The sequence below is a fragment of the Diadema antillarum genome, unplaced genomic scaffold (genome assembly GCF_040938485.1).
Source record: "Diadema antillarum isolate AM-2024a unplaced genomic scaffold, OU_Dant_1.0 seq00000765_RagTag, whole genome shotgun sequence".
NCBI lineage: Eukaryota > Metazoa > Echinodermata > Echinoidea > Diadematoida > Diadematidae > Diadema > Diadema antillarum.
This window is the reverse complement of record NW_027271655.1, coordinates 769,344-786,349: the sequence shown is the minus strand read 5'-3', so window position 1 is coordinate 786,349 and position 17,006 is coordinate 769,344. Positions and strand designations below refer to the sequence as shown.

The following is a 17,006-nucleotide window of genomic DNA, read 5'->3' as shown; positions in this document are numbered from 1 at the left end:
TCACTAATTCTTCTTAAATGAACAGGAAGGTTATTGAAAGTTTTACATGCAACATATAATGGGCTATTTCGGACAAAATTAGATCGAGGTTTTGGCATCACAATTTGAGTATTTGAGTTTCGTAGAGTGTAATTTTCAAATGATCTGAGTTGAACACTAGAGGACAAAGTTGTTGGAGCAAGGTTATACAACAGTTTGAATATAAAGATTAAGGCTTGCTTTCCTCTTCTTTCTTTGAGTCGGTCGACCTGAAGAGAAGAATAAAGAGTTTCCCTATTGTAACGGGTGCCAACACCTTGCACCATTCTTAGGCATCTGTTCTGAATAACTTGCAATCGATGTAGTTGACCCGAGTGACCAGTCCTCCAGATTACACTACAGTAGTCCAAATGGGGTTGGATTAGAGTTTTGTGTAACAACAGGGAGGTATCCTTATCAATGTACTTTCTTATACGCTTGACTGCATGAAAGACTTTAAGCGTTTTGCTTCTAACGTTTTCAATTTGTGGGGTCCATGTTAGGTTTTCATCGAGAATGACCCCGAGATATCTGCATTCTGAAACTCTTTGCAGAGGTGTATTTTGAATGTTAAGATGAACATTCTGAAAATTTCGCAAATTCCGTTTAGATCCAATCAACATAAACTGACATTTGTTTACATTTAACAATAATTCGTTACTTTTAAACCATTCAAGAAGTGACACTAGGTCATCATTGATTGTTTTCTGTAAACAAGACGGATCCTTCGAAGGAAAATATAAACAAGTGTCATCTGCATATAGGGAAAGCGCACACTTCTTGACAGATTTATGCAGATCGTTTAAAGCTAAGATAAACAAAAGGGGCCCAAGAATGCTTCCCTGTGGCACTCCGCTTGTAACCGTCCTACTTGCTGACAAGTTTCCGCTTACCAAGGTTGACTGCTCTCTGTTAGTGAAATAATCACTGAACCAATGCAATGCTTGTGAGTCGAATCCAAGATATCTTAATTTCTCAATGACAACATCAAAGGAAATCAAATCGAACGCCTTTTCTAAATCCAGAGTAACGACACCAATTACATTTCCATTATCAATTTGTTTACACATTTCATCTGTTAAATACCACAATGCGGTTAAAGTGGAATGACCAGGGTGGAAACCATGTTGATGCGAGCTGAGTATGTCATTTTGACACAGGTAACAATATATTTGATTAAATACAATTTTCTCTAATATTTTGGACATTACTGGTAAAATTGATATCCGTCTATAATTTGATGGGTTGTCTTTATCACCACCTTTGTGGATAGGTGTTACACGTGCCCTTTTCCATATACTTGGAATTTTACCAGTTTTCAATGACAGATTTAGAATGTGGGTCAAAGGTTCGACAATAAAATCAATAGTATCTTTTATGATACAGGCAGGAATTTGATCCAAACCAGTAGCTTTGTTTCCTCGAAATATTTTTTGTAACATTCATTACATCATTTGGAGAAATTTGAGTAAAAGTGAACTGAGATCTAATCCTAGATAAATATTGTTGCATATTTTTACCAAATTTCGTATTAGACTCCTGTTTTCTTCTAGCAGCCAAGCTTACAAAATGATAATTCAAAGAGGCCGCTATTTCTTTTGAACCTTTAACTTCATTTCCCTCAATGATCAACTTTTGAATGGGAGTATCACTGTTTTTCTTTGGCATTATACGTCGTATTGATTTCCACATTGCATTTGTATCACCACTATTCCTTACAATGCTTTCAGACACATAAGCTCGTTTTGCTCGCCGTATCATATCAGTTGCACATCTGTCACATGTGTTGTGTTGTGTTGTGTTGTGTTGTAGTTGTGCAAAGGTGGTGGTGTGGTGGTGGTGTTGTGTTTTGACATTTGCCATCGGGAGAAATAGTTTGACTTCACGAGTCGTGACTGCAATGATTTTGAGCTGGAGAAATGCAATGGTGCTGTTGTGATGCATACCTACACAATTGCATGAAGACAACACATTACACACACAGACATGTACACACTTGTTCAGACATTTGTTCACTGTGTAGGGAGAGTTTCCAAGATGGTCTCAAATACAGTACATGCAAAAGAGATTTTTACTGCAGATTGCAAACCTCCTTCACATAGTCCCAAGTCTGTGTTTTCAAGTCACTTAGGAGCAATGAGCCATTTCAAATGCTTTTGTTATAATATTACGATCACCAATCTCATGCCACTATTTAGCAACCGAGGACATCCAGTGACTATGGGTCCACCAGCAGCATATGAGTAGTGGTCCTCATATGCAGGCATTTACAAACATACACACATGCGCGCGCAACTATGGATCTAGCTTTAGGAAGACACCGCATGCTCATATCTTTTAAAGATATTATGAGCATGCGATGTCTTCCTAATATCAAGGAGACACATGACCTTGGGACGACAATTTGTGTTGCCTTAATGTTTTCAACTATCAGCATGCTTTACTGGCAGCATCGCTTACCTACACAATGTCCCCTTATGCAGAGTTATATATATTTATTTACATAAACATATAAATAAATATATGAAAGAAAAATCTAAGTTTTTCTCCTTGCCATCAAAAGTGGATTTAGCACCTTTTAGAAAAAAAAACAACTCTTCATATACAGTGTGTATATTAAGTACAAAACAGCATATACTCACTCTAAGGACACACAGTGATCTTGCAGGAGTATTGATAATATTTAATCAACAAGAACTGTAAATCAACAATAAAACAGACGCTTCTATGGCCAAGGACACAATACTCTTGGCCGTAGTACCATGAGATTACGAAAAGATAGTCCCTTTACCATTGACATGTTGGAATACAGCTCAGCGAAAATTTGGCTACATCACGAAAAATACAGTCTAACAAAAACCAATCGCTTTACATTGAGCTGCCCAATTCTGTCAAATCACTTTTACAGAGATTACCACTCCAACAAGAAAGTTTCATACTCCACTGATGCATAACAAAATAGCAGCAGAAAAGTTAATATTGGTACAAAATCAAACAGGTATTGAGAACATCACAGACCCAATAGAATACTATGCAAGAAATCCAACATGGTATCCAGTTAATCCCTAAAAAGACCCTTCTAGGTCAAATGACTGTCATATTTTCTATGTAATATTCCAACTTTGGTCGAGGACACAAATACCCCTCTAATTTTTCATTTATTCATTTTTCTTTTTAATAGGAAATGCACTGAATAAGATAATGGAAGGTGATTCCTTCATGGGGAAAACACAAATGGAAGTAAAGTTGTGTTCCATTTCACTCGGTTACATGAATGGATTAACTGGTCGTGACATCATTGTTCCATTAGGGACTTTTGGGAGGTCCATGTATTATGTCATGAATTACCAAAGCGACATAAATACTATACTATAGTTTTTATGTCGCTTTGGTAATTCATGACATATTACATAGGTTCTGCCTTGGTACCTATCAAATTTTGTCCAAATTTTGGTTCAGCTGCAGCATTGAGTCATCAATTTCATTCAAAACACCTGCCTTCCAGGTAATCTCTCCTCCATAGTGTAACAAAACGGGCAAAACTTTCTGGGTTCATCGACATCCCACAAAGTAGCTTTCTCAAGAGCGTATTCTAGAGTCCATATTCTTTGATTTGCTTTTGCTTCATTATTTTGCAAATTGGGCAGTAAGGAATGTCAGTAATCATATAAAACATGTAAGAAGCAACTCATCCTAAAAGTCACTCAGTGAAGCGGCAAGTGTACTTGTAAATTATACATTTGCTGTTTGTCTTTACACTGTCGGGGTATAAACGGATAATGTCATTGATTGTATGTCCTCATTGTATTGTCCATTTCCTTCCACTTTGATTGGGAGATTGCAATGAGGCTATCAATTTAATGTGAAATCCTGATAAAAATATGAATAAAAAAATACTGCTACAGCATGTCTTCACATTTTTATTATCACATACCATTCACAGTACCTATGCAACTATCATTTCAGAGCAAACTGTACCAAATGGTGACTAAAAACACAAAACAGCCATAACTTTTGTTTAGTGGAAACCCAAGGACAATACACACACTCGGAGCTTGTACTTGCTTGGATCAGAGTTCTGAACTCTGCCACATGAACTGATGTGGGGTAGTAATGTTGTGAACATCAATCAACCCTTTAAAAAGTGCACAGCGGCAGAAGTTGCTTATAGATTTGGAATCTGGGGTGAAGCAGGAAGGGCGTTAGAGGGGATGGCTGTGGTTTGGGTTCCTAGTAGCGGTAGTGGTCTGGCTTGTAAGGACCTTCCTGGGGAAGGCCAAGGTAGGTAGCCTGGGAGGAGGTCAGGGACGTCAGCTTCACATCCAGGTGTTCCAGGTGGAGACGGGCGACCTCTTCATCAAGCTGAGCAGGGGAGGACAAAATGGAATGGAGAATAACTAGATATATCGCTACGGCGACTGATATGCCTCCGCCATAATGCATGGTTCTCCTAATAGGTCTATAGTACAATGTCTTGACAATGTGTGATGACAGTTTCACACAATTGGCAAAATATTACAATGACAGGTTTGCCACAAATGTGCTGAATGTTCACTTTCCTAGAACTAGGTTCAATTGGATGAATGATTAAAATGTCAGAGTGCAGGTATTTGGGGAACTGATGATTTTTACTTGACTTTTGACCCTTTTATAAGTTTATGCATTGAGTAATTTTCAAGGTATTGAGAAAAAGTATAATTTCAGTATCAAATGGGAAAATAGCATTATCTAAACCTGGCCTTTGACCTTTGACCTCACAGTTCCAAAGAGGTTGAACATGCATAAATATGTAAGTTTCATGATGATATCTTGAGTTACTTTTGAGATATGGAGGAAAAAGTGCAATTCAGTACTTTCACTTGACCTTTGCCCTTTTGACCTTTTGACCTTTGACCTTTTGGCAAGAAACTTCCCACAGAATATATATTGGGTAATACATGCATACATCAAGTTAAAAAAACAACAAAAACCTTCAGGCATTGCATAAATATAAGGAAAGTGGTGATATTTTGAGGAGTTGACCTTGACCTTTGACCCCCTGACCTTTGAACCATGACCCCCAACTTCCCTAGATAATCACTGCTCATTGGAACAAGCATATATACTAAGTTCCATGAAGATACCTTGAACCATTTGCGAGATATGGAGAAAAACATGAATTTTCAACCTTTTTTTTCACAAAATAACCTGTGACCTTTGACCTTTGACCCCAAAATTCAAACAAAGTATTATCCCCCCAGGATATACCCTCATACCAAGTTTGATGTAAAACCACCACACTGTTCTTGAGATATCGACAAAAACAAAACGGGACGGACGGACGGACGGACGACCCGAAAACATAATGCCTCCGGCCACTTCGTTGGCGGAGGCATAAAAATTGTATTAAGATCAGGTTTACAGAGGCACCAGTGCCTAAAATGCTAAAGTCTTTATTTCACTCCCTGTAAATATGGTCTTTTTTCCTGTAACCTGTCTTGCATATTTCACTTTATCATGTTGTTAACACCCCAAGAATTGACAGAAGATAAGACACAGTAATATAGTAGGCCATACTGGAAGAACAGAATTATACTTTTAACAGTTGTACATATTTTTTCATAAAAAATACATACTAATGTGACAAGAGCTATTAATCTACAGAAGAGTTTAAGCTACATTCATGGAAACTGAAAAAGAAAGATGTATTCCAGCTAATGTTTAAGTTTTAGCATATTGCAAAAATGTTGAAATCAATAGGATCAAAGTCTGCTTGTTTGTTTGTTTTTCCCCATGTATTGAATATCACTGCACTGCAGCTTGAATTTGGGCAAATAAAAATATAAATGCTCAGTTGATTATTAATGAATTTAGAAATTCAGGGCACAGCTGACCTGCCCACAGATGACCAACCCACAGCTGACCAGCCCACAGCTGACCAGCCCACACAGCTGACCAGCCCACACAGCTGACCAGCCCACACAGCTGATCAGCCCACACAGCTGATCAGCCCACACAGCGGACCATCCCACATCTGACCATGCCACAGCTGACCAGCCCACAGCTGACCAGCCCACAGCTAACAGCCCACAGCTAACAGCCCACAGCTTGACAACACACTCACCTTCTTTGGCAGCATGACCACTCCAACCTTGTACTTGTCTGGCTGGGTCCACAGCTCAATCTGGGCAATGACCTGGTTGGTGAAGGAGGCTGACATGACGAAGCTAGGGTGACCCATGGCACAGCCAAGGTTGACCAGTCGACCCTCGGCCAGTACGATGATGTGGTTTCCACTTGGCATCTTGTAGCGGTCAACCTACAGCACAATGAAGTCAGGGGGGGGGGGGAGGGAGAATTAATTAGAACACTCACTTTACTTTCTTCATTGATCTACACATGTACATCTTTCTTTGTCATGCGGCAAAGTGTTAACCCGATGAAGACGAGTCCCAATATATACCCGGGCAGGTGTCTATGGGAAATGCGTGTTGTAGTAAAATCAGCCTGTCCTCAACGGGTTAAGGTGTTGTTTTAACTAAGCAAACTTCCTCTTTCAGCTTGACATCATTTAAAGAACTGAATAAAAGTCTCTTTTAAGATCTCTGAGGATAGTAAAAGCTCTATTTCACACTGGCTCTAAGTTAAAGTGAAAACTGTCAAAGACTTTCTTTTCACAGTCTTCTCCATTACTTCAAAATAATAAAAAGTCATCTTCTTTTCGGACAATAAGCTCCCTGTACTGGATCAGGTTTCCTTCCATTAACCCTAAAAAGACTGGGCTATTTTGGTAGCTCGAAAGACTGGGGGGGGGGGGGGGGGGGGGGGCCTCAAGGGCCCCCCCCTAAGATCTTGGCCGTGGATCGCGTGATCGCCGCGGAACTTTGCACAATGGTAGTGTGCGATGTAATCTACAAGATCGTGTTTTTAAATTTTCCAAAATAGACTTCTTTTATTTTTTTTTATTAATTATGATAATTTATGCAAGAAATCAGAATCTTTCATCTAAATCAGTAAATAAAGCTCCAAAAGTGCTCATTTTTGGTATAATTAATCTTTGTGGCATTCTTAGCAAATGTACTTGAAAAAAAATTCGGTATCAAAATTAATTTCTTATTTATTTTATTGTTTCATGAATTTCTTATGTATTTCTTTGTTTTTTCGACCTTTTGTTTTTGTTGTTTTTTGTAACAAAATTTGTCACAGACACTTTTTGAAGCATAATACTCTTAAAACAAACTAATTTTAGCCATTGAGAGTAAAAATAAGCATATTTATATGAACCATGTGAAAAAACTCAATTTGCATTGACTTTGTACACAAAATCACATTTTTTAGCCATTTTTGGCCTCACGTGCATGTACAAAAAGTAATGTAACTTCAGAACCGTACCCCCAGGCGTCACAAATTTGGTGTCAAAATGTGCGGGAAACTCAAAAGAAAAAAGTCATGGAGCATCGCGGCGAGAGCATTGCGTGTTGCAGAGTAATCGTGCGAAATGTCGAGGGGGGGGCCTCCGAGGCCCCCCCCCCCCCCCCCCCAGTGCAGTTAGGGTTAAAGGCCACAAAAAAAAGTACAACAATTCTGCTTTTTAAATTTCCATAGACATTTACTTATCTAGACCTTTGCTTTATCCAACATACTTGCATTATCTAACATAATCTCCTCAAATGCTATTCATTTTCTTCGAATTCTACTTTTGTCTGGTGAGACAGAATAATTGCAAACGTTTTGCAGTGCCCCATTTGTGTTTGACCTCAAAAGAGCCACCGGTAATACCTTGTGGGGCAAGATCCCCATAGAACAATGTAGACTGCTCTACGATTGCTGCAGGCATATAGCCTCAACAATGCTCCACCTGAAGAGCTAATTATGTGTGCATTGATACACCTTGAGGAAATGATATGCATTTCCTGGAAGTTTGCCGATGAAGGGCAGTGTTGAGATAAGGAGATAAAAAAAGCAGCGCTGCACTTGTCTTAATCATTTTATCACATGTTGACCGAAAAAGGTTTTTGTTGTTTTTTTTTCCTACTGCAGCGCTGCACTTACCCTATCATTTCATCATTTGTTGGCTGAAAAGGTTTTTTTCTTTTTTCTTTTTTCAGAAAACCTTATCATGGGCAGACCACTTTGATATTTAGTCAACTCTGTGTAACTCTAATCTGGTGGCACTAGAGGATGAGCCTCAACATTGGCAAAACTTGATATTGCAATACACATACAATTTCCACATTTCGTCCAAAAATGCACATTAAACATGGGCAAAACTTAATTTTGAGTTCTGAGTTCTGACTTTTGCTTCGTGTAACTGTACTGAATTGTTGTCACTGGCCCTGCAGAGGCCAAGGTCTTGCTAATGAAGCCAGTTGATATCACTGATTTCACATAACCTTCCTTATATTCCATGACTTAACATACCCTGTATGAAAGAATGATAAAAGAGGAGTGGAAACATAGTTTTTTTGGGAAAAAAAAACAGTCCCCGCAAATTAATGACGCATAGGTCAGACTGTACACAGGCTCTATGCACAACACACTGCACGTAACCACAGAAAGGGTGTCACACCCTAGACTCTACTCACTAGTGGAAGCTGGGATGCTACGTTTTATGCTGGAGGTTCATAAGATAAGAATGAGATGAAAATGATCAGATGCAAGATTCAGCTCATGGCAGATTGTGTTTTAAAGGAGATGGCTAGTAACTGATCAGTGGGAATCAATGGGAATGCTGGGGGATGATTTTTCCTTTTCTTGTGGGATTCATTTAAGAGTACATTATATATCTATTGATGTGTGAAAATTATTTGCTTCTGAACTGTCTCATATTCAAGTAATGTGCAGTTTAATGCCCCATCACTGTACAGGCATGCTAGCCTGGAACCATTAAACTGCACATTACTTGAATACGAGACCATTCTAGAGCAAATAATTTCCACACAACAATAGATATATAATGTACTCTTAAATGAATCCCACAAGAATTGGAACGATCATCCCTCAGCATTCCCACTGATTCCCACTGATCAGTTACTAGCAATCTCCTTTAACCGTTGAAGACAGACTGATTTTGCTACAACACCCATTTCCTATAGACACCAGCTCGAGTATACTCGAGTAAAAAAACAAACAAACATAAAATTACAAAACAGATCAAAGCATGACATAACCCCTTGAGGAGCATGACTATTGACCATGGGCCTCCAACACCACTAACCTGTGGCTTGATTGTCTCCTTGGTGGCGTTCTTGTTCAGCCAGTCCAGGTCGATCTCGCAGTCGAAGTGACCGATGTTACAGACGATGGAATCGTTCCTCATTTGGCGGAAGTGGCGCTCCTGGATGATCCCCTCGCAGCCGCTGGCCGTCACAAAGATGTGCGCCCTCTTGCAAGCGTCGTCCATGGTGGTGACTTCGTAACCTGTGGTCAGAATTGAGGAAGACGGTTGTCTAGGTAACATGGTTATGGTCTGGCCTTTCTTATACATTGTATAAAGCTCTTCATTGCAAAGAATGGCATCAGTTTGAGTTGGTTACCTTGGCATGAGCTCAGCTTGGAAAATTACCAGAGGGTATGTTGTTGAGATTTTTTTGTAATCTATTCTATATGTGGTGCCCTTTTGAACAAATGAAGATTATATCACCCTAGGGATGCTACCCGCCAAGTTTGGTGAAAATTTGTAATGGGATTTTCCAGACAAAGCTTAAAATCTGAAAATTGGGCACTGCAAATCTGCCATGAACAAACTAGAAGCTACAGTCATTCATGTACTTACTCGTAGCACTAGCTCAAGTACCATTCCTTTATGGGGGGGGGGGGGGAGGGGTTACCTGTCAAGTATGGTGACAATCTGTCATGGGGTTTTCAAGAAGCGGAAAATGACAAAAAAGTTTATGCATGACACACACAAGATGCAAGGCAATGAATGATAGCCCGCCTGGCACCGCACGAAGAGCAATCGCAAAAAAAAAAAACAGAATACGACAACATACAACCTCCGAATTGACTGTGTGATACATACACACACACAAACACACACACATACAGATGATGCCTAATGCGGTATGCATAATGTAAGTTCATCATCTTTGAGATTACCCAACAAAGTGTGAGGCGAAAATTGCCCGCAATTCAGAACGCTTAGGGTTTGCTCCACACTAAGTTTGTCATGTGAACAGGGTGACTCGGAGACCAAAGTGCCATCAAAAAGGGCATTGTCCCATGCTTGCTTTCCTGTTCCCAGAGGGGTCACTCTTGCAGGGGTGAACTCATGGTCAGAAAACGAGGGAATTTCAGACCACGATAACAATCCCTGCTAATCTTGGTGCCATTGGGGCCCCGGGAGGCCTTTAAGAAGGTCACAGAGCAGCTGCAGCAATATACATCTAATTCCTTGTAACTGCATTGTCCAGTTGGTCACGGCAGAATCAGATCTGATCAATAAACCAAACTAGTGAAGGCATTGGAGAGACCTCTGAATGACATATCTTTGCAACCTCTAAAGCCCATAAGCCTACAAGCTAGTGTGAGCTGTATGGGACGCAAAGTGTCGCACAGCTGTTTTATTACAAAATCACTCATCTTGGAACAAAATGAATATTTTATCAACAAAATGGCAACATTTCATCAATGAAATGACTGACTTTGTAACAAAATAGGCCATGCAACACTTGGCCTCCCATACAGCTCTCACCACCTCGCAGGCTTAGGTCGCACAAAGGGCATGACATTGGGCTTTAGAGAATGGTACTTGTGCATCATGTTGAATACAATAACATATCATCTAGTTTCTTACATTTCTTGGCATGGAATGTAGACCTTGCTTTTATGCATCTTGTCATTTTTTATGTATATACAGAACTTTTGATACCTGTTTGAAGCATAGAAATTTTCAGATCTGCTATATATACAATGTATGAGAAACTTTAATCTTCGATCCCAATTCTCCTCATAAAGCTCAATGAAACAAATCTTTTACAAGTCAAGATACAATTGAAATAGCTGATTACGTATCACAACTTTTGGACTAAAAGCCTTCATTATGCTAAGTTACTGGGTATATATGCAAGTCCTATCTCAAAGCAAATAGAAAATCAGGCATTGTAAAGGGCAGGCACTGTGAGACATATAACAGGGTTCCACTGGGCTTATTAGCCACTACTCATTTGCACAGGTCTTCCTTTCATCCCATAGCCAAACAGATTAAATGCAAAAGTGTGATGCAACCCCCCTGGCTACCAACACAAAGGTGCTTCATTGCACCTAGCTTGCATAACAATGGAAGGTACCAAGAGTGACATTGTGTTGAGAAGGTCAAACATTGCTCAGATCATTCACTAATGCAGACTATCGTTCAACTTTGACCTTTAATTCACTGCAGTTTCCTCCAGAGAGCTCTTATAACACAGCACTTCAATACTGAAATACACACCCCTCACAGGTCACTACACCGTCTGCTCTCGGGAAAATTTTTTTTTCTCACTAAAGCACAAAATTTGCTTTCAAGCATACACACTTGATCTTAATTTAACAAAAAACAAACAACAACAAATAAACAAACAACTTACCATATTATCAGAGCAAATTCCTTTCATGATTACAAAGCTACAAAGCTGCAAAGCATATCTAAAACTCAAAGTCACTAAAAAGTGACTTTCTGTCATTTACCAGACTGCAAACCTGAGAAAAATGTGTCACAATCACATAAAAAACAGACAAAAAAAAAAATCTTTCCTTTCATGGTAGGGAGCATGTTTTCTGGTATTTAATGATTTAGATACAAACCTTCCATTGAAGCCTGAAGGGCGTTGATGGGGTCAACCTCTGTGATGAGAACACGAGCACCAAAGGCTCGCAGAGATTGGGCGCTACCCTTTCCGACATCACCGTACCCCGCCACGACGCAGCACTTGCCAGCCAGCATGATGTCTGTCGCCCTCTTGATGCCGTCAACGAGAGACTCACGACAGCCATACAGGTTGTCAAACTTGCTCTATGTGCATTAATAACAGTGAGACAAATAACCAAATTACTTCACCAGAAAACCTTCATGGATCCTCATGAAGGTTATCCTCATTTCTCTGATCCTCAGATATTTTTCACACCATATACGTGTGAGAACAATTGAATTCAATGCAGCAAGGAAATGAATTTATCTTTTTTGTTCACCATATATCATGTATATATTGAATATTTCTGTATATTATTCTTTTTTTCTTTCCATCAATCGTATTTCACTCTTATTTACTTTGTTATAGTTGTTTTGTACATTTTTAAAGCTATTTGCAACTCTGTATTATTGAGTTAATAATGTGATATATATTTTTAAATTGGACTCCCAATACCCAGAGTATGGGTTGTTGAGTAAAATAAACTTTCAAAACTTTTATGATTGAGGCTCCTGTGGTGAAATTTTGAAGAAATAGAAAAAAATGACAACATCAAACAGTGTAAAACAATTCACAAGTTTGGGGGCCCAGTAGCTGTACATTTCATCACCATTATCTCATTCTGCAGAATTAAGAACATGAATTTTTGAAGTTCAAAATCAAGTGCTTCAGTAAATATCCAACATTTCAACTTCACTCCATGTGTGAAAACAACTGAATTCAATGCAGCAATGAAAGGCATTTATCTTGTAGCAAAGGGCAAGATATCACTACACAAGAATGTGAGTTTGTACAGAATTTTTAGCTACAGGAGTAGGTACACACCTTGGTGACCGAGTCGTTGACATTGATCGCTGGGATTTTGAGGGATCCGTCAGCCATCATCTTGTAAAGGTTGTGAACACCGGTGGTGGTCTCTTCCGACAACCCTTTGATGCCTGAGGATGGGGATGGATCGATATAAGATGTTGGACAAATGAGGCATCACAGCTCATCAACACATTCAAATGTTATATTTGAAGACAAACAGAAGTTTGAAACAATGAATTTATTCCATGTATTATGCTTGACTACAGGGTAGGTATAAATATGCACATAAATTACCAGTATACAAGGTTACTCGGTCATTTGACTAAATTTCATTCAAGCTTCTGATGTTGATAAGAGTGTAATGAGCTTTCAGACCCATTTAACTAAGTTTTGTTTCCAACCATTTCATTTTTAAATTTGTTTTAACTGTAAACAAATTAGCGCAATTTCTCTTAAACTCCCAAAATTGATTGGTAGAAGAGTGTGGGAACAAGAAAATACTTATAAAATGAACAGACAGAACGATTGTCAAATATACTTCAAAGAGAGAACTTTGAGTATCAGCAACAGCAGTTTCAGAAAAGCATTCCGGTATAACTCACCAGCAAGGAGCTCTGGGTGCTTGGTGTGCACCAGGTTGGTGAGATCACCACCATCATCCAGGATCATGTTGAGTGGCTGACCATCAGGGAAGATCAGGGTCTGCTCAATGCACCAGACGTATTCTTCGTCTGTCTCACCTTTCCAGGCATACACGGGCACCCCCGTCTTTGCAATGGCAGCGGCTGCATGGTCCTGGGTGGAGAAGATGTTGCAGCTGGACCATGTGACCTGTTCCATTTTTAAGAGGGGTGTGAAAAGTACTTAGGTTGGAAGAAGTGTGAAAAGTGTTAGCATTACACAATGATGCAAAAACACTTCCTCTACAAGCACTACACATGGCAAAGGTAGTTCTCTTGAAGAAAGTTGGTCTTCAGCTGTTATAATGGTTCTTCGAATGAATAAATTTTGGTTTGCTGCCCAACGCGGTACACTCGAAAACCATAAGTGCAGGTCTGCTAGAATGTATTTGCCCGTAAGCGAATATGTCCATCAAGAGTATGATAAATTCCAGTCAAGCAAGATTCTTTAGCTGCATGTGTGCAGCTAAGAAACAGTGGCTGCGTATAAAGCTGTACACAACTCACTACAGGGATTATGGGCCAAGCAAAATGTACATGATACAATGCTTGGGGTCCAGTCGGGTGGAACATCACAACAGGTTTCGGGCAGTCGGAAACCGACAATAAATTATTTGTTGTTCCTTGCAAGTTTGCACAAATATGAATCCCTGTGTCCTCTACTACTGTAAAACTGAATATTTTTGTGTAACTTTTTTGCGCTTGGCTGGATAAGATTGATTTCCCCTGATTTTAATTCTGCGGAATCACAACATCTACTACTGGAACGTAAGGCACGCAAAAATATTTGCCTGTTTATATTTCGGCGCAAGTTTCTGGCTGCACGAAATGTGCAAAAATTTTCACTTTTACAGTAAAGTGCAGACAAGCAAACAGAATACACTTACAGTGCATTCCTGTTAAAACCAACATGGTTATAACAAAATTCTTGGTATAACAAAGTAAAAATATTCAGGTCCTAAATTATCAATGTCTCCTTATGTTCTTCAGTGTTCGGGTATAATAATTTTGATATAACGAAAGAAAACCACATATTCTAAGGACTTCACTATAACAGGAGTGCACTGTACTTAAATGTGGCACATGAATATATTGACCATGCAAACTGGTTAAGTATTTCACCAGTTAAAACTAGTATAAAATGTTGGCATGATTTCAAGACGCAAACAAATATCTAATAGCATTTTCCTTTTTAAAATTCCTACTATGTAAGCCTGCCCAATTCTTCATGCACCATGCCTCAAGAGCCTGGTTGAGGTAGGAACTGGAGGAAGCTTTCAACATGCTGGCAATGAATTGCCAAGCTAACGTACACCCCTAATGTAAACAACAGATAATACAAAGTTCACTTCAACCCAGATAGCTGCTTGGTATCAGTTAATCAGTTGTGAAGAGCAGTCACAAACAAGTCAGCTCAAGTGTTGAATTTTTGCAACGTCAGCATTTTTGCATTCTTTTTGGCATACAAGTCTCGACTATCAGCCATCAACAAAGTCTCCACCTTCTCCCATCCACAATCCCCCTCCCAAGAAAATATTTCATTAAAATCTGTGCATACGATTAAAATTCAGACTTTCACCCAATCCCTGAAACCATCAAACCCTCACCGCAATAGCAACTGCAAAAGGTTTTGATCAACTTTATGCAAATCTAATCTTACCTCTGCTCCTAGATCTCTCTCCCCCCTCTCTGTCCAATATCTGATCTTTCAGCTTTCACTCAATCATTTCAGCTCTGTCTCAATCTCTTTCCGTGACACACAGAGTATACTTCCCTCTGCTCCTAGTTCTATCTTTCAAATTTTTGTTCACACCCTCCTGTTGTCCCTCATGCCTGTAAAACTCCTTTGAAGGTTTCAAAAGAAAATTAGCTATCTTACCTCTGCTCCTATCTGTCTATTTATATCCTAAGTTTGTACTCAATCCATCTAGATCTAGTCATCCCCCAAGTCTGCTACAGTCCTGTAAAAAGTAGAAGAGGCTTACATCTGCTCCTAGCTCCTTCAGAGTCTCAATGAGGACGGCCGTCTGGATGGTCATGTGCAGGCAGCCAGCGATGCGTGCACCCTTCAGAGGTTTGCTGGCTCCATGCTTCTTCCTCATCATCATGAGACCCGGCATCTCATTCTCAGCCAGCTCAATCTCCTTGCGACCAAACTCGGCCAGCTCGATGTCGGCTGTAGAGGTAATCAAATCAAGGGATTTACTGGCTTGTATTAAACACTTTTAAAACTCATTTTCTAACATCACATATCCTCTAATACTGTTTGTGATTGATACAGTATTTACCAGAGACTAAGATTACAAATACATCACTTTACTGTTATGTCAAAACTATAGATACTGATCATAAACTTTGGCGTATTTTAGACTTTTTTTTTTTAATAAGAGGAAACATTTTCTTCAGTAAGCTAAGTTTACTCTCCTCAAGCAGCATCAAATACAATACTAATTTATTTTACATAGAAAACAAACATATCTGGTTCCCTCCACAAGACAAGATAAATCAACTTCTTTTCTTCTTTCTTAATGTTCAAAGGGTTATGCAAGCCTATCACAACGATCAAAGATGATCGTGTGTGGGTTAGGTAGGCCTGTACGTGGACCACTTCACTGGGCGTGAATTAACTTTTTCAGGAATGAACCAATAAAAAGTGGAAAAACTGGGTGCCTGCTGGTTCGACCCATCTGTCACACCAGCGCAGTAGAAAAAATGGGTTATGTAAATTAGTGAGTGTGCAGCCCCGCGCTGCGAGCCAATGTTTAATGGGTATGGCTATGATGCAAACTGATGAGATGTAAATATCAGAGTTCATAAAAAGTTGATTTGGTGGAGGTGGGAATTTCTTTCTTAATCGAGTGGATGTTTCTCTTCTGTGTGTGAGAGACTTGGTATGACACGGACATATGGATGCTACCACAAGATGGCGCTATGCGAAACGATCATCAAGATGGCAATCCAGGGCAGGAGATTCAAATGAAAGGCTTTTCACTTCCCTCTCTGTTCTACAATTGTTTCCTTCTCATATTGATTGCCTATCCATTCCGCAGAATATTCCTTCACCTTTACGGTATTACTCACCAACTTTGTAAGAGGGTTTGGAAGACATGATGGTGCAGACTGTTGATTACAGTTAGCTGACGATTTACACTGGCGAGTTGTACGCTGCACGCACGTGTGTTAGGCTCTGGCTGGCACGTCCGTCCCCGGCGGTGGCGCAGTGAGAAAGAGAACGACTGAATAGGAGCATCGGCATTTTCATGTTTTGTAATTTGCATACGTCACGCCCACCGCAAGACGCTTCAACGATTCGGCAATAGCTCGGACGTATGTGCGCTGGTGTCTCAACGAACGCACGTAGCGCACAGACGTAACGTTCTGCGTAGCTCGATCGAGATGTCAATACAACTGAAATGCAAATTTCCATCCGTATGATTTGCTGGTACATGTATATGATTTTTGTGGAACAAAAGACATGTATGAGAGGGAGTAGTTTTTTTTTTCTTTAATTTCATTTTCAAATGATCAGAATGATAAGAGAGACACAATGATGTAAACTATAGTCATGTTGATTAGACAAGTTTACAAGATAAAAGCTCGTTTGTACCAATACTCAAAATTATTCCGTCTC

General features: G+C 39.6%; 1 protein-coding gene across 1 annotated transcript; it reads right to left on the bottom strand.

The window, feature by feature from the left end:
* Nucleotides 1–2,680: 2,680 nt before the first annotated feature.
* Nucleotides 2,681–16,596, bottom strand: LOC139738698 (adenosylhomocysteinase A-like). The gene is made up of 8 exons (XM_071649332.1): nt 16,457–16,596; nt 15,361–15,551; nt 13,298–13,526; nt 12,711–12,823; nt 11,782–11,989; nt 9,215–9,417; nt 6,122–6,316; nt 2,681–4,380 (listed from the first exon to the last, which is right to left on the bottom strand). The coding sequence occupies exons 1-8, from the start codon at nt 16,482–16,484 to the stop codon at nt 4,249–4,251; spliced, it is 1,299 nt and encodes a 432-aa protein (XP_071505433.1). The 5' UTR covers nt 16,485–16,596; the 3' UTR covers nt 2,681–4,248.
* Nucleotides 16,597–17,006: the final 410 nt, after the last annotated feature.